Here is a 25,840-nt window from a genome sequence, read left to right as displayed (position 1 = left end):
CCGGTCCCTTGGAATTCTCGTGCTTTGCAAGAAGGTTTCTAGGGACTGAGTTACCGGTGTCACGTGGCTATAGAGCTCGTTCACCGACGTCACAAAACCACGTAATCGCATACTGTCCCTCCATACTGTCCGTCCCTTGTTGCTGTCCTATGACTGATAGTGTGTGGAAAGTGATCTCAAACGTAAATGTTGGAGGCTCCAGTGCGTTCGGATTCTACAAACTCCTTGGATGAGCTACACAGAGGTCCATATTTAGAAAAGCTGTGATCAATCAACTCTTGATGCCTAAAGCTAAGTACACACAGTGGCGTCAAATTTGCGCCCGACGCAGAAGTTGAACGCTTGTACATTTGAAGACAGACGCCTCGGACGCGCGTCCGTAAAATACACTCAGCAGCAGACGATCGTCCGAGGCGTCTGCACATGCTCAGTGGAGGAGTTGTGCTGTGTTGCTTTTCTCGTGGTGTAAATGGAGTTTAATATTGGACCATGGCTTTGGTTTATTAACTTTACAAAGTCCAAAAGCGGAGGTGATGGGCCCCGGGGCCCGTCTGGGACCCGCAGATACTTCAGAGCTGAGCAGAGTTTAGTCAATATCATTATTTGCTCCAAGAGCTGCGTCTTTTTTTATGGGTTTGTTTTGGGTCTTCTTCCGGGTCGTGGAGCGTCATCTCTGATTGGCTGCTGCAGCGCATCTGCCGCAGAAAGTTGGACAAAGCTGAATATTGTGAATATATAGAGCGGCGAAAATGCAGAAATCGCGTTGCGGAAAACGCAGGACGCGTTCAACGCGCGCTTACATAGACTTTGAATGTAAATTGGACACTTTGGACGCTGCGGTCTGTAACAGGCTTAAATTACAGACTCTTCCGGACATTTACGATCCAAGCTCACTGATCCAATGGTTCACAAGTCCGAATTTTAAACAAAGGGTCCACGCACCTAAATGAAACTGATGTTAATTCTACAGCGCGAAACACGATAGACGGTGGTGACTCTGTGTGCACAGGGTTCAGTCACCTGCACGGGGCTGAACAGCTGTCAGCTCCCTTCGCGCGCTCACGCGTCCTCTCCCTCCGCTCACGCGTCCTCTCCCTCATGCGTCCTCTCCCTCCGCTCACGCGTCCTCTCCCTCATGCGTCCTCTCCCTCCGCTCACGCGTCCTCTCCCTCATGCGTCCTCTCCCTCCGCTCACGCGTCCTCTCCCTCATGCGTCCTCTCCCTCCGCTCACGCGTCCTCTCCCTCATGCGTCCTCTCCCTCCGCCGCGCTCACGCGTCCTCTCCCTCCGCTCACGCGTCCTCTCCCTCATGCGTCCTCTCCCTCCGCTCACGCGTCCTCTCCCTCATGCGTCCTCTCCCTCCGCTCACGCGTCCTCTCCCTCCGCTCACGCGTCCTCTCCCTCACGCGTCCTCTCCCTCACGCGTCCTCTCCCTCACGCGTCCTCTCCCTCCGCTCACGCGTCCTCTCCCTCACGCGTCCTCTCCCTCACGCGTCCTCTCCCTCACGCGTCCTCTCCCTCACGCGTCCTCTCCCTCCGCTCACGCGTCCTCTCCCCCACGCGTCCTCTCCCCCACGCGTCCTCTCCCTCACGCGTCCTCTCCCTCACGCGTCCTCTCCCTCACGCGTCCTCTCCCTCACGCGTCCTCTCCCTCACGCGTCCTCTCCCTCACGCGTCCTCTCCCTCACGCGTCCTCTCCCTCCGCTCACGCGTCCTCTCCCCCACGCGTCCTCTCCCCCACGCGTCCTCTCCCCCACGCGTCCTCTCCCTCACGCGTCCTCTCCCTCACGCGTCCTCTCCCTCACGCGTCCTCTCCCTCACACGTCCTCTCCCTCACGCGTCCTCTCCCTCCGCAGCAGTATTGAATTGGCTCGTTGTGGTAAACACGATCAGCTGACGGACAATATGGCGAAACAAGCCTGGGGCGGTCGTGTGGCGTCACGTGAATGAGCTCTATATAGACTCACGTGAGCCACCGGGAGGTCAAAGGGGACTTTTTTGTTTTTCATTCTCGACCTGTATAATGCAAAGATGACCATCCAGTGCTTTATGCCTCTGGTGGTCATCCGGGATTCGTAGAACCGTAGTTACAGTCGTAACTTTCAATTCAAGGAAGAATGGACTGAATCATTTGCTTTCATCGTTAAAGCAGAATCTGCATGTTTGCTTTTATAATGAGAAGTCAAATAACAAAAAGTCATTTGGAAAGACATTTCCAGGACATGAAGGATTCTATGTAAAGTGAAGGAAAGACATTATCACCATCGGCAAATCAAGGACATGAATTCAGCTCCAGCAAACTCAAGTGCCTGTGATGAGTCGACCGATCGATATCGAGCAGGCAGCGCTGTTCTGCAGGAATGTGAACTCTGAAGAAGTGATGGAATATATCACATGTGTCAAATCCGGCCCGCCAGACGTTTTCATCCGGCCCGCCGAACATTTCAAATTTTTATATATATAGTTTTAAAGATTTTTAAATTTTTTTTTATCGATTCATAGAACCGTAGTTACATCTGTAACCGTTTTTATCGCTAAAACTACGCGTCCCACAATGCCGCCCTCCCCCACGGGGCTCTGCTGCACTGCTGTGTGAGCTGCCCCTCCCCCCACAGGGCTCTGCTGCACTGCTGTGTGAGCTGCCCCTCCCCCCACAGGGCTCTGCTGCACTGCTGTGTGAGCTGCCCCCCCCCCATGGGGCTCTGCTGCACTGCTGTGTGAGCTCCCCTCCCCCACAGGACTCTGCTGCACTGCTGTGTGAGCTGCCCCTCCCCCACGGGGCTCTGCTGCACTGCTGTGTGAGCTCCCCTCCCCCACAGGGCTCTGCTGCACTGCTGTGTGAGCTGCCCCTCCCCCACGGGGCTCTGCTGCACTGCTGTGTGAGCTGCCCCTCCCCCACGGGGCTCTGCTGCACTGCTGTGTGAGCTGTGAGGGAGAAGTGCACTTTAAGCACTTTTGAGCAGAGGTTTAGTGGTGAGTCAGTTCAGGTGAACAGAGAACTACAGATGTGGAAATGTTAGTTAGAACATTTAAAAGTTTTTTTTAGATCTTGAGAAGTTTATTTTGTTGTAAAGTCAATTGTTTATCTCTGTAGAACTGTAGATCATCTCTGAAGTTGTGATGCTCATAAACTGAAGCTCAGAGTTGGTGAAATTACACTTGTTTTTCTAAATATATTTCAGTTTATGAGAACAAACGTTTGTATTATTTTTTAATTGATCGATAATTGCTTCAAAACAGCGTAGGCTTTATAAAGCTATTTATTTCTTATATTTTTTTATAGTTTTATGTTTTACGTTATGTTCAGAGGGCCCACCCCGGGTCAGAGGGCCCACCCCGGGTCAGAGGGTCTCACGGTGCAGATCCAGGGCGGGGCCCTCAGTGACCTCAGGATGACGTGTCCCCTCAGCCCCGCCCTCCCCGCGCAGTTCCCGCAGACACAGGCTCGATGGCGGACACGTCCGTTCACCGCGCGGACAAACAAACACGCACTGTTCTCATGTAATAAACCGGAGAGAGCGTCGCGCCGCCGGGACAAGGTGAGTGTGACCGCGCGGCAGACGTGTTTGAACGTGTTTGAACGTGTTTAGCCTCGTGCAGGAGGAGGACGGCCCCGCGCGGCGCGGGAGATGCTGCGAAACGCAGAGCGGAGCGGGCCCGTTTCCCGGAGCGTCCGCCCAGAACCCATGGATCTATTCACAGGACCGCACGAGCTCCCGGGCCCCGCACGAGCTCCCGGGCCCCGCACGAGCTCCCGGGCCCCGCACGAGCTCCCCACGGGCATTTGTCCCGACGTGTCGCCCGTAACGCACAAACCGTTAGAGCTGAGATCGTTACATCACCGTCACCGCCCGAGCACGCGCCCGGAGATATGTGACAGTGTCTCAGTGTCTCAGTGTCTCAGTGTCTCAGTGTCTCTGTGTCTCTGTGTCTCTGAGACACAGAGACACAGAGACACAGAGACACAGAGACACAGTGTCTCTGTGTCTCTGTGTCTCTGTGTCTCTGTGTCTCTGTGTCTCAGTGTCTCTGTGTCTCTGAGACACAGAGACACAGAGACACAGAGACACAGTGTCTCTGTGTCTCTGTGTCTCAGTGTCTCAGTGTCTCTGTGTCTCTGTGTCTCTGTGTCTCTGTGTCTCTGTGTCTCAGTGCCCGCTGCTGCTCTTGAGGCAGTTGTGTTCTTCTTCGGTCTTTGTTGTTGTGGTGGCGCAAAGGTTAAGCTGGAGCACACGACCGCGCTGTGACTTCCGAAGTTGCTCTAAATAAAAGCTGATTTAATTGCGGTGATAACGACGTAATCGCTGAGCCAGAAGATCGTAAACATCAAGTAAAATCAGCTGCAGGAAACACTGGACATGCCACAGAGCCACAGAGCCACAGTCAGAGATTTCTTGCAGCGTCACGCTCAGTGTGTTTAAAGGAGACGTATGAAGGGGTTTAACCTGTTACCACCCACCTGTCCGCCGGCGAGCATTTTCTATATCTCAAATATTCTCTTACATCATCACTTTTATTTCCGTGGTCAATACCAGCAAGCCATACATCATTTTAAAGCTTATTTTCTCAACAAAACGAATATGTCATTGATTTAAATTGAATAATTTGCCCCAAGAAGCAATTGCCAATAGTTTGTGAGAAAGTCTCAACTTTTACAAACGCATGTCCTGTTTGTGTTTATGACGGACGAAACGGCTTTAATTCTGTTCATCCTTGTGCTCAGTCTGTCCGTAAGGAATCATTGAAAAACAATATCCACTTGTATTTTTCCTGAAGTTTTCCGATTTCCAGATATTGTCAAGTAAACAAACTTTTCTTCGTTTCTCGCCGGACGAGAATGCGCTTGTCCGGCGCATTTCTCCGTCCATAACAAATGACCTGTTTGACCTATAAAATAATGTTGGGTATCCTTCTTTTCTTCAGACTGTTTCCTACAGAATGAGACCATCCACCAATTTTTCTGTCCACGGGTTTGTTTGCTACAGCCTCCGCAAAAAAAAATGCGCCGCTTGCGACGCACATGGATTAGTCTGTTTACATCTAAATAGCGCCGCGTGTGAATGACGTAGCTGAGTTTGATTGACATGTTATTCTAGCCAATGAAAATAACTTTAGAAAGAGAGGCGGGACAAAGGCCTTATTGACACAGAATCTTCTGTATTCTCGTGCGTAAGGCTCCGGGAAGGCTGTAAAGAGCCAGATTTCTCGGCAGGATTTTGCGCATAAAGTTTTCTGATTTTATTAGCCTTTTGGACGTGCATTTTGTTAGATATATGTATTATTATACCAATAAAAAAAAAAAAAAAAAAATATTATAATTTTTTTTTTTTTTAACTTCTATATGGGAAATTCATGGGTAAACTCATATTTACACATTTTCAATTTTTTTTTTAGCATTTATAATTGCTATTAGTGGCCTACAAAACATCAAAATGTATGTTTTATGATCATAGAGGAGCTAAAATTGTAATAAAACAGTTTGGCACGGTTGGCACATATTTGGATCACTTGTTCCGAATATACTTTTTGATACAAAAAGGTCAAAGCACCAAAATGCCTGTTCCTAGAGATCTGAAACTTTACACAGTTGTTGTCAACAAGATAAACAGCATGTACAGTGAACAGCATAAACACAATGAAGTATGTCATGCTCAGGGCCATTACAAATTGACAATATTCAGGCGAGACTAAAAAAGGATGTTTTGTTTATGTTTGGGCCTCTGTAGTGTAAGTTCTGAAGCCCTGACAGTGTGACATGTGCACATCTGCAGAAACTAGAAGGCCTAAGCTTTCTAATGATGCATCACACTTGCATGTGGAACATAACATCCTCTTTTAATAAGCAATGCCATTTGGGTCCAACCATTGTGCACAGGGCGAAAATAGGTGGATGGTAACAGGTTAAAGGAGACGTATTAAGGGGTTTAAAGGAGACGTATGAAGGCATTTAAAGGAGACGTATGAAGGCATTTAAAGGAGATGTATGAAGGCTTTCGTAACGTGAGGCACTGGCATCACATTACCACATAAGTAGATTCACGTTTTACATTGTGATATTGATTTAAAACGGCTTAATAATTTAGAGTCCTTTAACTTCCTGTTCAAAAGTCAGATCTGATAAGCCCCGCCTCTTCAATGTGACGTTTCCCTATAGAAAACAGGGGCGGGGATAGGGGGTAGTCCCGGTTTGCTTCTTGTTCAAACCTGGTTTTAGTCTAGATTGGCAATGTTGGTAAAGCCATTTGTAGATTGTTTTTCACCAAAATTGAATGAAGCAGTTGTTGTTATTGACCTTATTCCGCCCTCTTTTCCCACATGATCGACTCTGTCGTTGTGATGACACTTCCGTGCCAGCGGGAACTCCGCTGGTTTAAATGGAAATGGAGGAAAATGTCTTGCCGCTAAAATATGCTCTAAAGTAGATTTATTTGTGTCAAATGTCCAATGTTCAACACACACGTATGAAGGGCCCGTCAAAAACACCAGGAAGTAATTTAAGGCCATTTTAGACCAAAATCAATTAAAATCATCCTTTCCAAATCGGCCTGCAGCTTTCCATTATTTGAGTCATTGAGTAATCTATTGATTCTTTGGAGGAATCGGTACATGTTTTGTCCTCACGGTGTGGTGAGCTGCAGGGTGTCTGCACCGTGCTCTTCCCGCTCGCACTGGTGAGTCTAAAACACGCCGCTCTCGCTCTTGTGCTCGTTTTAAGCGGAACTAAAGCGCCACAGATTCTCCTGTTTTTAATTATACATGACAATTAAATGAATCATCGAGGCAATAGAATAATGATCAGGGCTTTTTTGTTATCGAAATACTCGATTTACTCGTGTAATCGTTGCAGCCCGATTTTCAAATGTCCAATGTCCTTGTGACCAACAAGTCAACACTGCATTGATCCTTGGGCCTGTGTAGAACCTCTTTTCTTTGGAGCTCTCAGCCCTGTCACTGACACAAGCAGAAGGATTACGGGCGTCAGGAATAATGTGACTGCTGTATTATCATCAGTTGAACAGATCCGGTGTTGTGGAATCAGAGGCGTAAATCACAGGGGGGGCGGGGGGGCTGATGGTGAACCCCCCAGTCTCACAACCTCACTTTAGGCTACTTAGTTAGAAGATGATCTGACCCAACTGCACAAGACTAAAACTGCACTGTAATATTTACACAGCAAAGTATTAAAAAAAAGGATTCTAATTTTGGTCGACTAAAACAATATCGATCAATTGATCAACTAAAGGCCTACAACCCTATATTACAGGACTGTTATTACATGAGCGTGATCTCTGAACGGGCGTTTAGACCGAGTCAAATTCACGCCCGATGTCAGAGTTGGACGGCTGTGCATTTGAAGGCTGAGGCATCCAGCACATGTGCAGTGGAGGAGTTGTTTCTGTGCGACGGAGGAACAGGTGGAGAAGTCCATAAACGAAGGCGATGGGCCCCAGGGCCCGTCTGGGACCCTCAGATACTTCAGAGTTTAGTCAATATCATTATTTGCTCAAAGAGAATTTATTTTTATCGTTGGGGGTTTGTTTTGGGTCTTCTTCCAGGTCGTGCAGCACGTCACTGGAGCGTCATCTCTGATTGGCTGCTGCGCCGCGTCTGCCACAGAAAAGTTGAGCTTTGTTCAACTTTTCTGCGTCTGACGCTCTGGACGCTCTGGACGCTCTGGACGCTCTGGACGTTCTGGACGCTCTGGACGCTCTGGACGCTCTGGACGCTCTGGACGCTCTGGACGTTCTGGACGTTCTGGACACTCTGGACACTCTGGACGCTCTGGACGCTCTGGACGCTCTGGACACTCTGGACACTCTGGACGTTCTGGACGCTCTGGAGCGTTCAACGCTCAAACGCCCCCGACGCGTTGCGTCCAACGCTCAAAACGCAGGATGCCCAAGACGCGCGTTTACATAGATTTTGAATGTAAACTGGATGCTTTTGACGCTTTTTTGAGGCTTTTGAGGCATTTGGCGTTTTTGAGGCTTTGGTGTGAATAATGTTATTCACACCAGGGCTTGAGCGTTGCAGAGCCGATGGTCAGATCTGTGTGCGAGGGCCAGTGCTGCCCCTGTGACTCTGGCTGTGGAATCATCCAGAAGAACAGAAGAACAGAGCACTTATTGTTGTTTTATTTGATTATTCCTTTGTTGGAAAAAGAACACAAACTTATCACAGAACAAGACAAAGAGAGATAACAAGCAAATGATATAAATTAGTGGTGCACCAATATGGATGATCCATTATCATGTTATGGGAAAAGCTTGGGTTGATTTTTGAAACATTTGTTTCTTTATTAGTTATACTTTTAAAAAATTGAAATAAATGACTACCCAATAGTCAACAATGTGAGTATTGGCTGTTACCGATACTGGGCCGATATATCTGTGCACCCTTCATTGAATTAGTCCTAAACTTGTAGTTATTGTTGTTTTGAACATAAAATTGAACACATAAATACTTCTGCTGGACACCATAGCCCATTGTGCCGGTGTCCAAGCGCAGCAGCAGAGCAGGAGCCTGGGGAGTGGGTTAGAACACTCGCTGGTTAGATTTAGGGATGTCCTGATCTGATCACGTGATCAGAAATCGGGCCAGATCACGTGGTTTCAGACTCGATCGAAATCGGACGTTACGTCCCGATCAGTGATCGGATATAATTTTACTCTTATTAGTTTGACCAGCGCTTTACATTTCAAGCTCATTATTAGTCTCTCACCTCCGTATGACGCATGAATGGATCACGACATTTTACTGCCGTAAAGCCCACACTTTACAGCAGTAAACTTTAGTTTTGTTTTGCGCCGTGCGCCCTGCATGTCACAGCAGAGCGTCACACAGATTAAGGACAAAATGCTCAATAACTTGGGCATCGACAAGCAACAGGACCATGTAATTTTGCGCAACAAACGCTGCTTATATGAGAAAGCCATGGGTGAGACCACGTGCGGTTTGAGCGAGGGCGTCATCACCATTCTGGAGCACAGACACAGGGGTGTGGTTTGGGCGGAGCACAGACACGGGGGGGCGGAGTGTGGGCTGATGCGGTGTGATAATCACCGTGGCAACCGCGAGGATCAGAACACTCGCCCCTGACTCACTCTCAACTCGACATTCAGACGGATTTTATCAAGAAAAACATACATTTTATTATTTAAGCCAGAAGAGGATTAAGAGTTCTGAAAAGCACATTATGTCTTACTTTATGACACTGTTGCACTCATTTGTTTAAATGCTGCTGGGTATTTTAAGTTGAGCTGCTATTTTTATTTAATTAAAATGTTGCACTATTATTTTAAAGTTATAAGAAATAAAATAAAAACTGGGGACAACCTGTTTATGTTGCATTCGTGCATTTATTTAATGTGTTATGAAAGTATCGGATCGGGACTCGGTATCGGCAGATACTCAAAATCAGATAGGATCGGGGCCAAAAAACCCTGATCGGGACGTCCCTAGTTAGATGGTCAGTCGGCACTAAGGCCGCTGGAAAGTCCAGGTTTAACACTAAAAGCTTTGGTCGAGTTTTGTCTGGGACAATTAGTTTAGTGAAAGCTAAATCTAGGGCGGGGCAGACGAGACGTGGTCCATCGTAAAAGATCCAAAAGCTCCACCCATAAGGAGGAGGCGTCGACCAGAGAGTTGTAATAAAAGATGCACACGCTCAGCACAGACGTGTGCAGAGGCAGATAGTGCGTTGATATGGGAAAGAATCAATCTAAAAGTGACGTGTCCATCCCGGAGACGCCTGTCATGCTGCAATGTCAAATACATATGGGACAGAGTGTCTCTGTATGTGGTCTGTCATTTTGTGATTCGAATGCATTTTTCCTGTTGTGTGAAGCACTTTGAAATGCCTTGTGTTTGAAATGTGCTCTACAAATATACTGGCCTTGCCTTTGCATACTAATCATTACATGTCTCTGTAGATGAACTGGACCATGGACCCTGTGGTGGACTTCCAGGACCACATCCATATTCCAAGGCTCCTGTCTGTGTGAAGCTCTCCAGCCCACTCTCTTCAGTGTGCTGGACCATGGACAGCCCTCTGAAGCTGTCTGGTGAGACCCTCATAGTCCACCACATCCCTCTGATGCACTGTCAGGTGTCAGGGGGCCACAAGAGGGGCTGTGCAGGCTCCCTTCTGGGGGACAGTGCCTTCATGACTGCTGAGAACCTAGGCCTGAGCCGCACCACCTCGCTCCCTGAGAGAGACCTTCTCCATGGAGAAGCCCTGCTCTACCACAGCCTGTTCCAGACCACCAGAGGAACCTGGGCCTCCCACCATAACGCTGAGCGGAAAAGTACCAGAGGAGACAGCACGACCAGTGACTCGTCCTCCTTTACCTCCAGTAACTCTGAGGAGCAGATCACAGCTCATACTCTGCCCAGAGTGAAGAACCGACAGCGCCACACGCTGCGCCACAACCCCTTCCTCTGTAGGCCTGATGGCGAGGAGGACGAGTGCGACGGGCTGAGCGGCTACCAGGAAGACTGTTCCTTTGACCTGCACGGAGACACCACAGACTTCCACGGCTTTCCCTGTGAGCCCTTCCACCTGCACAGCTCCGGAGGGCCCCTGCTCTCGCCCCTAGACCTGGAGCCACAGCGCCCACACAGCAGCGACTCAAACGTGTCCATGGACTGTGGAGAGCAGGACTGGGCCGATGATGAGGAGGATGAGGACCACATGATGTCGGGGCGGGACTCGGAGCGCTCATGCTGTCGGCTCGTGTGCGAGGGCCAAGCCTACGGCAGCGACTCCTCCTGCAACAGCTCAGACGGGGTCCTGGTCAACTTCAGCGCCATCTACAGCAAACTGAACAATGCCATCCCTGAGCAGCCGCAGTGGTGCGGGGACAGTAACCAGAACAGGCTCCCGGACGACCCAGACGACAGCGCGGCCTTTTACCTGGACCTCCACTGCTCTCCCACAGAGCCCACACGGCCACAGCTTTTCCCTCTGCTGCGAGAGCCGCTCCTGTCCACCTCGTCCTCCTGCTCCGCGGAGCACCAGGCGTTTGACCTGGACGCCAACTATAACTCATGCCCCCCATCGGGTCCCTCGGAGCTGGCCCCTTGTGTGCAGAGCCGGGCCCCGTGTTTGGAGAGCCAGGCACGGCTTGTGGTGGCCACCCAGAACTATTATAAACTGGTGACATGTGACCTGTCCCAGTCATCCCCCAGCCCCGCCCCCTCCAGCACCAACAGCTCGGATGAACAGAGCCGCGGGAGCCCCACGCCCAACCAGCCCAGCCACTACTACCTGTTCAGACAGCAGCCTGTGGGGCTGGAGGAGGAGCAGCAGGAGTGGGAGGAGCAGGAGGGGGTGGAGCAGGAGGAGGAGGAGCAGCAGGAGGCGGAGCAGCAGGAGGAGGAGCAGCAGCAGGAGGAGGAGCAGCAGCAGGAGGAGGAGCAGGTAAGTGCATACCTGCCACTTCACTTTGAGAATTCATCATCTGACTTTACAATAACAATAGGGGCTTCTCAGAGAGGCCCTTGAGAGCAGGCTGGGCCCCGTGGACCGAAAAGATCCAAATAGTACTGGAACTAAAAGAAGTTTTCGGTGCTAACTCCTGGTTCCTTGGCTTTAGTCAATGAGCAAACACAACACAAACCACAAACACTCTGAACAAACAGTATCTTTTAACTTTAGTCCTCAAAGCTCCGTGTCACCGTGAACAGAAGAGCTGAACATACACACGTCTGCAGGATGTGCTTCATAAAGAATCCAGTCACTGCAGGGTCTGCGTGAAGCTAAGACACTGCTAATATCATCCAAACGTGGCCATAGTCCTGGTGCTTGGAGCGTGATCTCACAGTAAATGTGGTTAAACTCCAGCGTCTACAGAGTCTGAAGTCCTCCTCCGTCAGGCAAACACGTAAATGTGAATTAAAAGCACGCGCTGTGCCGGCCTTTGCTACACGTGTCGTATGCAGAGGAAACAAACGTGAAACTTAATGCGTCTGTGTACGTGCTCCTACATCCAAAAGTCATTTTGCCCCGAGGTGCTGTGGACCTCAAGGGCTGTGATTGGATGATCCACGCGGACGATGCAAATTTGAACTGTTGAGGTTTGGCACAGAAATGACCCACCCAGACCCCAGAGGCTCCACTGGGAACCACTCACTCTGGATATGGACCCCAGTGTCTAGAGTAAAAGCCTATTATTCTGGGCCATGTTCAGGTTATGTGGATTCATTCATCTCAAATCCAGATTACACGTGCACTACTTCAGATTTTACAACAAAATGTATGACATATTTGAGGCCCCAGGACAGCTGAATGTCAGGTCCCGGTCTCACCTCTATATGCTACATGTTGTGCCCTTTTGTCCCTGCAGAGCGCTGAGGTGGAGGCAGGTGGCGCTGGTGTGCAGGGCCAGCTCTATGTGAACGTGGCCCGTCCGAGGGCAGGACAGGACCGGCCGCGCTCTCGCAGTTATGACCGCAGCCTGGACGTGTGCCAGTGCCCACAGCTGGGTGCTCTGGAGCGGATGCTGAGCTGCCCGGTGAGGCTAAGCGAGGGCGGGGTACCGGCACAGACTCCGCCCCCCAGGGTCACATCTTTTGCAGAGATCGCACGCAGCAAGCGCCGCGCCGGAGCCGGAGCTTTGCTTCAGTCGCCTTCCAAACCTACAGCAGAGCCCTGCCCTGCCTCAGCCTCCTCTGCCGAGTCCTGCCCCCTCCAGGGCCACACCCAGGGGCCTCTGGCACGGACCCACGCCCAAGGTACTCCGCCCTCATGTCACTTTGTTTTCACTCGTCAGATATAATAATAATATATAATGTTCTATCTATAAGTAATGGGATGACAGTGATTGGCTGCAGCAGCATGCACAGGGTCACATGTTTATATCCAGGCCAGAGGCGCCCACACATTTTGCTCACGAGTTACTTTAATATTCGACAAAGCCCAAAGATCATCTATAGATTTAAATTATTCTATAATTAGGCCCGAGCGCCACAAGCTGGCGAGAGGCCTATTAATCTCGTAAGGCCGTGCGAAGCACGGCTGCGAAAGTGCGCACGTAGTGCGCACGAAATCGAGCGCGAAGCGCTCGCCCACTTCCAAACACTCACTAACGCACTCCTTCATTCACGCACGCCCCGTGCATACTAATTAGTAGTAGGAAAATGGAACATTACCGTTGTAAACGGGCGAAGCCCGTGCAAAAGTGCGCACTAAACGAGCACTTTACATTGAGATGACAACCGCGAAGCGGTCGTCATCCCCATATAAAGCACTCATTTGCGCTAAGTAGCTCACGAATACGTTCCCCATCTCTTGCATGTTCCGTGCATATAAGCATGTAATGCAAAAATTGAACATTATTACTGTATAGAGGGCCAAAAACACAAAATGGGCGGAGCCCACTCAAAATTAACGAAAGTACCCGTCAGGACCAGGGACCCACACCATGAGGTAGGAAAGCGCGAGCGCTTTCCGAAAATGTATAGTTTATGATATTTGAAAAATGGGAAACATTGTTTTCGCATCGGAATATTCTTCTTTCTTCTTCTCGGGACCAACCCCCCTATTTTTCACCCAGTGAACATTGACGAAAAGTCACAAAAATTTGCACACCTCTAAAAATCGTGCCTCTCTACATTCTGGCTATTTCCCTTTTCTAAAAAAAAATTGGCGCGTCAGCGCCCCCAAATGTACCAAAAATGCATTGAGAGATGGGAAATGACCCAAAAAAAATCTGATCGTAGAATCATGAAATTTGGCGCAGAGGTAGATGGTGACAAGAGAAGTAAAAAATATTATTACGGCAACGCCGTCCGCCCAACCAAATGTCGGCCATATTGCTTCAAAAATGGCTGAACATGACTTCGGAGTTTTTCCAAACGTCGTACTTTTACGAACTCCTCCCAGGGCGTTGGCCCTAAAAAGCTGAAATTTGGTGAAAATGCTACTGAGGAGTGGGACATCAAAAGTTATCCAAATTACATTGATACCTCTCACGGTCTCTGTGCGGCGAAGCCGCAAACTGTAGCTAGAATTTCAGAAATCTCCCATATTTAAAATTTCTGCCGTTTGCGCAGATAAAGTCCGAATTGCGTCAAATTAGAATCAGTTGTTAAACTCTTTGCCCTAAACCTACTTGAAGTGAAATAAATTCATTTGGCGCCACAGCGCCCCCTACAGATTTTATATGGAGGTTAAATGTTTAGTTTTGCGAAATTATATGAAATTTGACACACAACTCAATTTTAGAATCCCCATCAAAAAAGTCAATGAGACCCATGTCATAATTGTTATGGCGTTGCCGTAACGATGACCGAAACCTTTCATGTTATTCCAATGGGGAAATCGCCAGAACATGTTTACACTTTAGACTTTCACAAACTCCTCCCAGGGCGTCAGCCCTATTAACCTGAAATTTGGTGAGACTCATCTTCAGGACCATCAAAAGTTATCCACATTTTTATTCAAAGAGTCACGGTGTCTGTGCGGCAAAGCCGCACATTTTGCCAAGAATTCAAAATAAAATAGCTTTTTGATGGTAAAACAAAGGGGAGAAGATGTGACAGCGTCACAGATTCAGCAGTAGGCGTAATAAAAGGACAATTGGGGCGCGTTAGCGCCCCCTCCTCTTGCGGCGTGGCAGCGGTGTGGCGGCGGCGTGGCGAGGGCCGATCATTGCCGCTTGCGGCTATATTTAAGTATTATTTTTATTTTCAATATCAAACAGGTTTTTATTTTGAGAGTGTCTACAGAGCCTGAAACTGCTGCACTATTTGACCGCCACATTTTAGACCGCGCTGGGTTAAGGTTAGGGTTAAGGTTAGGGTCAGGGTTAAGGTTAGGGTCAGGGTTAAGGTCAGGGTTAAGGTTAGGGTTAAGGTTAGGGTCAGGGTTAGGGTTAAGGTCAGGGTTAAGGTCAGGGTTAAGGTTAGGGTCAGGGTTAAGGTTAGGGTTAAGGTTAGGGTTAGGGTCAGGGTTAAGGTTAGGGTTAAGGTTAGGGTTAATGTTAGGGTCAGGGTTAAGGTTAGGGTTAAGGTTAGGGTCAAGGTTAGGGTCAGGGTTAAGGTTAGGGTCAGGGTTAAGGTTAGGGTCAGGGTTAAGGTCAGGGTTAAGGTTAGGGTCAGGGTTAAGGTTAGGGTTAAGGTTAGGGTCAGGGTTAAGGTTAGGGTTAAGGTTAGGGTCAGGGTTAGGGTCAGGGTTAAGGTTAGGGTTAAGGTTAGGGTTAAGGTTAGGGTCAGGGTTAAGGTTAGGGTTAAGGTTAGGGTCAGGGTTAAGGTTAGGGTTAAGGTTAGGGTCAGGGTTAAGGTTAGGGTCAGGGTTAAGGTCAGGGTTAAGGTTAGGGTCAGGGTTAAGGTTAGGGTTAAGGTCAGGGTTAAGGTTAGGGTCAGGGTTAAGGTTAGGGTTAAGGTTAGGGTTAAGGTTAGGGTCAGGGTTAAGGTTAGGGTTAAGGTTAGGGTCAGGGTTAAGGTTAGGGTTAAGGTTAGGGTCAGGGTTAAGGTTAGGGTCAGGGTTAGGGTCAGGGTTAGGGTTAAGGTTAGGGTTAAGGTTAGGGTTAAGGTTAGGGTCAGGGTTAAGGTTAGGGTCAGGGTTAAGGTTAGGGTCAGGGTTAGGGTCAGGGTTAGGGTTAAGGTTAGGGTCAGGGTTAAGGTTAGGGTTAAGGTTAGGGTCAGGGTTAAGGTTAGTGTCAGGGTTAGCCACGGCCTTTTATTTTTGTTTATCCATAATTAGGCTATAGCAGCTTCTCACTTATTTTCTGATAAGCCCCTCCCCTAGGAAGAAGAAAACACCTGCCGCCGCTATAAACACGGTGAGCGTATAAACGCCGCCCCCCCGAAATGTTAGCGAAGCAAAGCGTGTGTTTTATTGATGTGTAATTTATTTGGCTTCATGCTGTCGCTGCCAACATTGTTTTTTATAACAATTAACTTCCCCACTCTTTAATACAGCGTATTCATTTAAAAATAAAATGGCCACAAAAGTATGATTATTGGCCCCTCATTGTAGCTCTTTTAAGCATTATATCATTTATTAGTGAGATGATCTCCATGGCAACGCTCGGGGGAGGGGCTTGAAACTTTGAAAGTCACTTTCCTTTGGCTCACGCCAACAACAAACAGATTTGTGAAGAAAAAAAAGCATTTACAGGTAAGAATACGCTCTGGAACTACCTGTCTCCTCTTCTCTCTTTCCCTCCCTCTCCCTCTTCCTCTGAGCTCGTGCGTAACGCTCGTGCGTTGTGCACTCGTGCGTCGCTCGTGCGTAACGCTCGTGCATAGCACTCGTGCGGCACTCGTGCGTAACGCTCGTGCGTAACGCTCGTCTCGTGCGTAACGCTCGTGCGTAAACGCTCGTGCGTAACGCTCGTGCGTAAACGCTCATGCGTAACGCTCGTCTCGTGCGTAACGCTCGTGCGTAAACGCTCGTGCGTAACGCTCGTGCGTAAACGCTCGTGCGTAACGCTCGTGCGTAATGCTTGTGCGTCGCTCGTGCGTCGCTCGTGCGTTGCTCGTGTGTCGCTCGTGCGTTGCTCGTGCGTCGCTCATGCGTTGCTCGTGCGTAATGCTCGTGCGTCGCACGTGCGTAACGCTCGTGCGTCGCTCGTGCGTTGCTCGTGCGTTGCTCGTGCGTCGCTCGTGCGTTGCTCGTGCGTAATGCTCGTGCGTTGCTCGTGCGTAATGCTCGTGCGTCGCTCGTGCGTCGCTCGTGCGTAATGCTCGTGCGTTGCTCGTGCGTCGCTCGTGCGTTGCTCGTGCGTAATACTCGTGCGTTGCTCGTGCGTAATGCTCGTGCGTCGCTCGTGCGTCGCTCGTGCGTAATGCTCGTGCGTTGCTCGTGCGTTGCTCGTGCGTCGCTCGTGCGTCGCTCGTGCGTAATGCTCGTGCGTCGCTCGTGCGTAATGCTCGTGCGTCGCTCGTGCGTCGCTCGTGCGTCGCTCGTGCGTAATGCTCGTGCGTTGCTCGTGCGTTGCTCGTGCGTTGCTTGTGCGTCGCTCGTGCGTTGCTCGTGCGTAATGCTCGTGCGTTGCTCGTGCGTTGCTCGTGCGTCGCTCGTGCGTAATGCTTGTGCGTAATGCTCGTGCGTTGCTCGTGCGTTGCTCGTGCGTTGCTCGTGCGTTGCTTGTGCGTCGCTCGTGCGTTGCTCGTGCGTAATGCTCGTGCGTTGCTCGTGTGTTCCGTGGCTCCACTTTGCGAGCCGCACTGAGCGACTGCTTTGCGCTCCAGCGCCGTCAGTGGTGGGGCCCCTTGCTTTCCCTAAGATAAAACTACTCACGCTGACTGACCTCCGTGTGGCGTTTCCGGATCTTTCCAGTGTGTTTCGCTGCTTTTCGGCGCGCTTTGGTGCGATTGACCCGAGTGCCTCTGCGATCGACGTATTGTCAGCCCTGATCTAGACCATAAACTGTCAGAAAGTCAGGCATGATGACTTTTACTTTAGAGTGTGCCAGCAATGCCTCAGAAAAACACAAAGCACATTTTGGCTTTATTTGACAGGATAGTACAGCGGGGATGAGACTGGGGAGGGACATGCGGTTGGAACCCAAACTGTGAGAGCCAGAGAGTAAGTGTAACATTTTGAGGACATTTTCAAAGATCACGTAGTAAACAATAACACAAGTAACGGCTATTGAAATGTCGAGTGAACTAAGATCATTCCCCTGCGTGCTCAGTTTGACATGTGACGGACACATGGAAGGAGGAGCTTCATGTCAAAAAGAAGAGATCATACATTTTCCTAGTTTAAAAACACTTGAAAGATGAGATCAGTTTGATTTAGAATAGAACATTGGGCGTGGTCATTTTCAATATTTTATCCGTTTTGAAAAGTGTTTTTGCAGCAAAACCAACTCAATGAGGTGTTTTTATATTTTATTGACCTGTACATAATAACACCAAGTGCCCCTCCCGCTGAAGTGTGCCCCTCCCGCTGAAGTGTGCCCCTCCCGCTGAAGTGTGCCCCTCCCGCTGAAGTGTGCCCCTCCCGCTGAAGTGTGCCCCTCCCGCTGAAGTGTGCCCCTCCCGCTGAAGTGTGCCCCTCCCGCTGAAGTGTGCCCCTCCCGCTGAAGTGTGCCCCTCCCGCTGAAGTGTGCCCCTCCCACTGAAGTGTGCTCCTCTTCAGTGGGTGGTGGGTACACTCTGTGCAGGGGGGACACTCTTTGGTGGTGGTGCAGACACTCTGGACGGGTGACGCTCTGTGCAGGTGGGACACTGTGCAGGTGGGACACTGTGCAGGTGCGACACTGTGCAGGTGGGACACTGTGCAGGTGCGACACTGTGCAGGTGGGACACTGTGCAGGTGGGACACTGTGCAGGTGGGACACTGTGCAGGTGGGACACTGTGCAGGTGCGACACTGTGCAGGTGGGACACTGTGCAGGTGCGACACTGTGCAGGTGGGACACTGTGCGCAGGGGGGAAACTTTGTGGTGGGGGAACACTCTGCGCAGGGGGGACACTCTGCTTCCCGGCCCCCTCCACAGCCCCGCCCCTCCACAGCCCCGCCCCTCCACAGCTCTGGTGCACACTGCTCACAGCTGCTCCTGTCCATCACACTGAGGTAAACACACGTCCAGCTGCAGCGCACGTCTGTCTCTCTGAGGGACATTATTCAGTATCAGACCAGGACAACGGGACAATTGGCCTTGTCCAGTTCAATAAAAGAGGGAAAGGAACCAGTGAGTTATACAAGCGGTGAGTTACAATTGAGGCGTCTTGATTTAACCTCAAAGAGCAAGTGTTCCTGCAGCATGTGGCAGCATGTGACAACATGTGACAACATGTGACAGTATGTGAGAGCATGTGACAACATGTGACAGTATGTGAGAGCATGTGAGAGCATGTGACAACATGTGACAGTATGTGAGAGCATGTGACAACATGTGACAACATGTGACAGTATGTGAGAGCATGTGACAGTATGTGACAGTATGTGACAGTATGTGACAACATGTGACAACATGTGACAACATGTGACAACATGTGACAACATGTGACAGTATGTGAGAGCATGTGACAACATGTGACAACATGTGACAGTATGTGAGAGCATGTGACAGTATGTGACAGTATGTGACAGTATGTGACAACATGTGACAACATGTGACAACATGTGACAACATGTGACAACATGTGACAGTATGTGACAGTATGTGACAGTATGTGACAGTATGTGACAGTATGTGACAGCATGTGACAGCATGTGACAACATGTGACAGCATGTGACAACATGTGACAACATGTGACAGCATGTGACAGCATGTGACAGCATGTGACAACATGTGACAGCATGTGACAGCATGTGACAACATGTGACAGTATGTGACAGTATGTGACAGTATGTGACAGTATGTGACAGTATGTGACAGTATGTGACAGTATGTGACAGTATGTGACAGTATGTGACAGTATGTGACAGTATGTGACAGTATGTGACAGTATGTGACAGTATGTGACAGCATGTGACAACATGTGACAGTATGTGACAGTATGTGACAGTATGTGACAGTATGTGACAGTATGTGAGAGCATGTGAGAGCATGTGACAACATGTGACAACATGTGACAGTATGTGAGAGCATGTGACAACATGTGACAGTATGTGAGAGCATGTGACAACATGTGACAACATGTGACAGTATGTGAGAGCATGTGACAGTATGTGACAGCATGTGACAGCATGTGACAACATGTGACAACATGTGACAGTATGTGACAGTATGTGACAGTATGTGACAACATGTGACAACATGTGACAACATGTGACAACATGTGACAACATGTGACAGCATGTGACAACATGTGACAGTATGTGACAGTATGTGACAGCATGTGACAGCATGTGACAACATGTGACAGCATGTGACAGCATGTGACAGCATGTGACAACATGTGACAGCATGTGACAGCATGTGACAGCATGTGACAGCATGTGACAACATGTGACAACATGTGACAGTATGTGACAGTATGTGACAGTATGTGACAACATGTGACAGCATGTGACAGCATGTGACAGCATGTGACAGCATGTGACAACATGTGACAACATGTGACAGTATGTGACAGTATGTGACAGTATGTGACAGTATGTGACAGTATGTGACAGTATGTGACAGTATGTGACAGTATGTGACAGTATGTGACAGCATGTGACAACATGTGACAGCATGTGACAGTATGTGACAGTATGTGACAGCATGTGAAAGCATGTGACAGCATGTGACAGCATGTGACAGCATGTGACAGCATGTGACAACATGTGACAGCATGTGACAGTATGTGACAACATGTGACAGCATGTGACAGCATGTGACAACATGTGACAGCATGTGACAGTATGTGACAACATGTGACAGCGAGGACGTCCATCACAGCATGAGCAGGAGACGCTTCATTTGCAGGTCAGAAACAGACGTGACTCGTTTTAGCTCGGCAGAGATGACAAAAGACGCTCCCTCCACCTCAGACTAGTTTCTTCAGAACTTGTCAGAACAAGTCTGTTGCTCTACATGAGGGACAATGTCCATGAAGCCTTAGAGGTGATTAAAGTGTGTTTGGTGGGTTTTCCCTGTGGTAAATATGTATCATAATGTTTGTGGTGTTAGCAGGGAAAAAAGCCCACCAAACCGAAATACAGGAAATTGAGATGAGCTCTCAGACAGAACATGGATATATTAAGTTTTGGATAGTGTATTGCTAGCTTAAACAAGTCGTGAGTCGCCCCAGTGGCGTCCATTGGAACTGCAGCCCTGAAAGCCCTTTTTTCCATAGAGCGTAATGTAAAGACAAACTGCTGGTGTTCGGCAGCTTTCACAAAGGCTAAAATAGAATCTTATCACCACCAAGTGTGGAGAGAGTGAATAATATAATGTGAAGTGTCTTTGGGCGTGGCATGCGTTATAGCTGTGCTATAGCTGTGCTGGGGGAAAAAATGTTGCTGACAAAATGAACTACATGGATACAAATTGGCGACAGCTTCTTGTTTTAGGGAAATGAGTCATCTAACCTGTCATATGCACAAAAAATGTGACGACATAATGAATCACGTCTTGAAGTGTGACATCCATAAATCGTATAAGATAAAAATCGTGCAGGTGACACCAGCTTAAGAGACTAATGCAGGGGGGACCAACCAGTCAGAGACGAAGAGCCACATTTGTTACTGTGTTACCACAAAGAGCCACATCACACACATGGCACATGAACATCACCCCATCCCTTCCTCTTACACACACACCTCTGCTCAGCCAAATTATTATTATTATTAACAATATCATATCACACACCAACATGATACTGACAGAAACTGACTCCTACAGTATAAGACCACAAGCCAGTCATTTTCAAACAAACATTGTGTCTCACACACAAACTCTCAGTTCAACAAAGTCCAAAATCAAAAATAATTTACATTCCATGTTGAAGTTCAATATTGCTGGTTTTCTTTTAGATGAGGCCGTCTCCCCGTATTTTGGACGGGGTATTTTGAAATGTGGACAGGCATTTTCGAGTGCAAGGACGGGATCATTTATATTAATAAATCTCAGAAAAAAGGGAATATTATCGTTAAATCGGGCCGGGAAGCGTTTGATTAAAGTCCGCCTCGGCCCGCGCCATGACAGTTTACAAGTGAAAATTTGCATGCTGCGCGCTGATTGGCCGACAAAGTTTGTGTGCTTGGCTCTGATTGGCTGCCGAGCCGTGGTCCGGAGAATGCCGAAGCTCCATTTCCGTGCGTTTGAGCGGCGCACATACTCAACAACTATTGTTCCTGTTCTAGGAATAATGCGTCGTGCGTGTTGGCCCAGCGGTTAGCGACACGGCGTGAGATCGAAACTCGAGATGAACTTTTAATCTTGCATTTTTTTCCTCGTCTCCCAATTCATTTATTTCAATATCAAATGAGTTCAGGGGTTTTGGCAGCTCCTCTCTAGTCCTCTTTTACTATGTAGTTAGGAGACGAGGGGAAAAAAATGCAAGATTAAGAGTTCATGTCGGGTATCGATCTCACGGACCTCTGCACTCAAAGCCGTGTCGTTAACACGCGGGCCGGTTTCAGCATTGCGCCCGTGAGCACCACAACCCTGCGGGCGCCTCCGCAAACGCAGAGCGCCGTCTGGTACAACACCAACACAAATGTTGATATGAACGTAAAAGAGCCGCATGAAACCAGGCAAAGAGCCGCATGCGGCTCGCGAGCCGCAACTTCGCCACCCCTGGACTAATGTGTGGTCTTCACTACTGCTCCCTCCCATGTCATTGGCTAGCGCTGGTCATGTGTTGTTAAGACACAGCAGCCCAATAACAGGGACATTTGCATAAGCGTCCCAAGTCTCCCTGCTGTGCAGAGACAGTGGGATGAGCTTAGCTACCGGCCGAGTGTAGGTGGTCCCTTTAACATCCACCTCATTGGGGCGTGTCCTGCCGTCGTCGCCAGGGATCACCTTGAGCTGGGTGAAGTCAAATCAAATCAAATCAGTTTATTTTTGTAAGGCCCAAAATCACAACAACAGTTGCCTCTGAGGGCCACAGGGAGAAATGAATCAACAATGTCTGTGGTGGCGAGGGACGATGTCCCAGGGTCCTCTGTCCTTAGACTCTCCTTCACAGTCACAGGTGCAGCTGTGGAACTGAGCGGCAGCCACTTCCTGTTAATGCACATGACACATGCTGTAAACACAGATTGTAGCCATTATCATTATCATCCATTTTTTACGATTTTGCAGCCCTTAGGCTTTATTGACATGCACAGTGTGAAATGTAAATTGTTGGAGTTGGGAACTCACGACACTGCGGCTGGCTGTACTTGTGCTGTGTCTTAAGCACTTGACCACCGGGGGACGGGGGACGGGGGGGGTTCTCCTGCACCAGCTGTCTGGGGCTGATGCTGCTAACGTACGCTCTCCAGAAGAACATATTACTTGTATTCCTCTGTGAGATGGCGCGAGGAGCAAGCACACTGTCAAAACCCTTCTTGAGAATGATGAAATGACATTATGGACATCTTTGGCTTGCGGATGCCAAATGAAGAGGCAATGGTCATCTCCATCCTGCTTGGTATGTTGACGGTCACAGGAAGCTGGGCTGTATACGCAGTATATGCACTGCATGTCCTGCAGGAAGTTGTCTGGAGTAGGAGGTGTATGCAGTGGGTTAAACACTCTGACACATACAGTGAATAGGTGAACAGCTGTTTCAGGATCAACTTGAGGAGGAGGTGTTGGCCAGAGCTCCTCAGGCCCTGTGGTCTACACTGTTATCGCTGTAGGGTTTGGAGCTGTGAGCACTGCAGGAAGGTGCTATGGTGCTAAATCTGGAGCCAATGTGGGGAGAGGGTACAGCCCAGGATACACAGGAGGTACCAGTTCAGGCTGCACTGGAGACCACAGCTGTGGAAGACGCAGCCACGACCCATCTTCAATGTTCTGACTGACGGGAGGAGGTTGTTGCCCAAAATCTCACAATCCATGGTCCCAGTCATCCTCTCTTTAATACAGAGCAGTCGCCCTGTCCCCTGTGCAGAAAAGCATGATGTCTCCACCCCCAAAGCGTGATGTTTCCTCCCCCAAAGCGTGATGTTTCCTCCCCCAAAGCGTGATGTTTCCTCCCCCAAAGCGTGATGTTTCCTCCCCCAAAGCGTGATGTTTCCTCCCTCAAAGCGTGATGTTTCCTCTGCTGCTGCCATTGGCCCCGTAGCTCTTTCCAGCCTTGTGGAGGTCTACAGTTCAGTCTCTGGGGTCTTCTGACAGCTCTGTGGTCTTGTCCATGGCAGTGGGTGGAGTCAGACTGATTGTGGGCGGGACATGGGTCTTTATGCAGCTAACGAGCTCAAACAGGAGCTACTCATTTAGAATAAGTGGAGCAGAGGTGGACTTTTTAGAAGGTCATTGATTGATGGACTGGACTGGAATAGATTTTTGGTTAGAACTTAGACATGGACAAGTTCAACAGACATTGGGACGATGGGACAGATACAATGGCAGACATGTACCAGACTGATATTCTTTACGCTACTCCTTTTCTTTGTTTTCGCTCTCTTGCTCTGTCTCTCTCTTATAATTATGTCTTATCTTTCAAAAAACAAGATCAAATTAAAAGAAAATAAACTACTTGTCTTTGTCTCCAGGCCCTTCCATTCCAAGTATGTCTACATTATGAGGAGCATTTTAAAGGATCTATTCGCTTTTTATTGTTTTGTGTCTCTGCAGGACTTTGGAAACACGTTTGTATTTAAATGATGCTATATAAATAAAGTGAATTTGATGTACAAATGTGGTGTATCTGCAGGAGCCGAGGGCCAGTCCGCAGTGGTCCGCTACAGTAAGGAGCAGCGGCCCACCACTCTGCCCATCCAGCCCTTCACCTTCCAGCACCAGTTCTTGTCCAAAGCGCCTCGGCCCGTGCTGGCTGCAGCGCCGGAACACATGGCGGGCTCCCGCTCCAGCTCAGGCTCTGAGTCTGGAGCTGATGAGGACGGGTTCATCCCAGCCTCAGTGCGTGCTCCCCCTGGTGGATCGGTGCGACCTTCTCCCCTCGGCAGTTACTCTCCGGTGCAGTTACTACAAACTCGGTGCTCAGTCGCCTCCTCCAGCTCTGTGTCTTTGGACGAGGAGCCGCGACAGAGCCCTGCGCTGGCGATGCAGGTCAGTGGTCCCTCGACCCCTCCTCCGTCCACTCTGGCAACCAAGAGAGGCGCCGTGCTGCCGTCGCTGTGCACTCTGCAGGGACAAGAGCTCCATCAGGCAGACACGCTCAGCCCGCTGGGACATGGGGAGTCATCTGCGCTCAGAGGAACACCGGCCCGCTGCCATGGTAGGTGCTGGAACTTACTGCGCCTGGTCTGGTCTGATAGTGAAGTATTTGAAATATTTAGTGCCAAAACACTCCTCTGCTCAGATCAACAGCTTGGTGCAATGAAGAAAACCACAACGTACATAAGACACCTTTCTGTCCTTCTAGGACACTTTGGAGTTTGTGAGGATCAGTTTAGCTTAGACAGCTTCGCCCTTCTTGTTGCTGCGTAATGAGCAGGACACTGATGCATGCTATTGTGAGGAGAGAGAGGGACAGGCACGGACCTACGCCGTTGGTAGGATGTGGGGCAGGAAGCGCTCACGTACAGTGAGAAGAGGAGCAGAAACACTGACGCTGTTGGAGGGCAAGAGCGCTGAGGCCGCCCGGAGAAGCCCTGGTCAAATGTCCACGTCAAATGTATCTCCAGTAATACATATATTCTCTTTTATTAATACTTTTTGGGGCCGAAGGCTTTATTAGACAGGAAAGGTGGGTGTGAAATGGGGGCTGAAGGAAGGACATGCCTCAATACATGACTGTAACTCATGACTTTTGTAGTGCGTTACTCCCAACACTGTCCATGGTGAAGAGCAGACTACACCAAATCATCACTGACGCTGTTATTTACAGTTCTCACACTGCTTTGACAGAGCCGTGTTTCAGATGAACTCTCTGGCTCCCCGTGACCAGCGGAGCCGATGCAAAGCAGAAGCATCATGAAAAAGAAATCAATATATTGATAGACCAGACCAAATTGCTTCAGGGTCTGGACGTGGCCCGCGGGCCGCCTATTGGAGACCCTTGCTGTTGATATTTGAGAGCGTACAGAGTGTCTCTCCAGCACGGGACCCCTTGCTGCTGGCTGCCGTCCTAACCTCGTAGCCTGTGCCTCGTGCATGAGGGCGATTCCTCCTGGATGTTACATTGATGCTGCAAGCAAAGTGTATTTATAGCACTTTTCACACCAAACAACCTGTGCTTGGTTTGATTTTCTGCCTCGTGTGGCAAGGTACAAACCTGTCATTGAGCATTCAGTGCTTTCAGCAGCGCCCTCTGGTGGTGAGGAGGGATG

General features: G+C 49.3%; 1 protein-coding gene across 1 annotated transcript in view; it reads left to right on the top strand.

Annotated features, from left to right (window-relative positions):
* Positions 1-3,423: 3,423 nt before the first annotated feature.
* Positions 3,424-25,840, top strand: part of rusc2 (RUN and SH3 domain containing 2) — a 39,050-nt gene continuing 16,633 nt past the window's right edge. The window contains exons 1-4 of the mRNA XM_072432737.1: positions 3,424-3,539; positions 9,933-11,362; positions 12,363-12,735; positions 24,262-24,786. Coding sequence (XP_072288838.1) covers positions 10,040-11,362; positions 12,363-12,735; positions 24,262-24,786 — 2,221 coding nt within the window. The 5' untranslated portion in view covers positions 3,424-3,539; positions 9,933-10,039. The remainder of the gene's footprint in view (positions 3,540-9,932; positions 11,363-12,362; positions 12,736-24,261; positions 24,787-25,840) is intronic.

Source organism: Eucyclogobius newberryi, unplaced genomic scaffold (assembly GCF_026437365.1).
Source record: "Eucyclogobius newberryi isolate DKJ021-1_F unplaced genomic scaffold, fEucNew1.0.hap1 SCAF_6, whole genome shotgun sequence".
In the NCBI taxonomy this organism is placed as follows: domain Eukaryota; kingdom Metazoa; phylum Chordata; class Actinopteri; order Gobiiformes; family Gobiidae; genus Eucyclogobius; species Eucyclogobius newberryi.
This window is presented reverse-complemented; position numbering and strand designations above follow the sequence as displayed.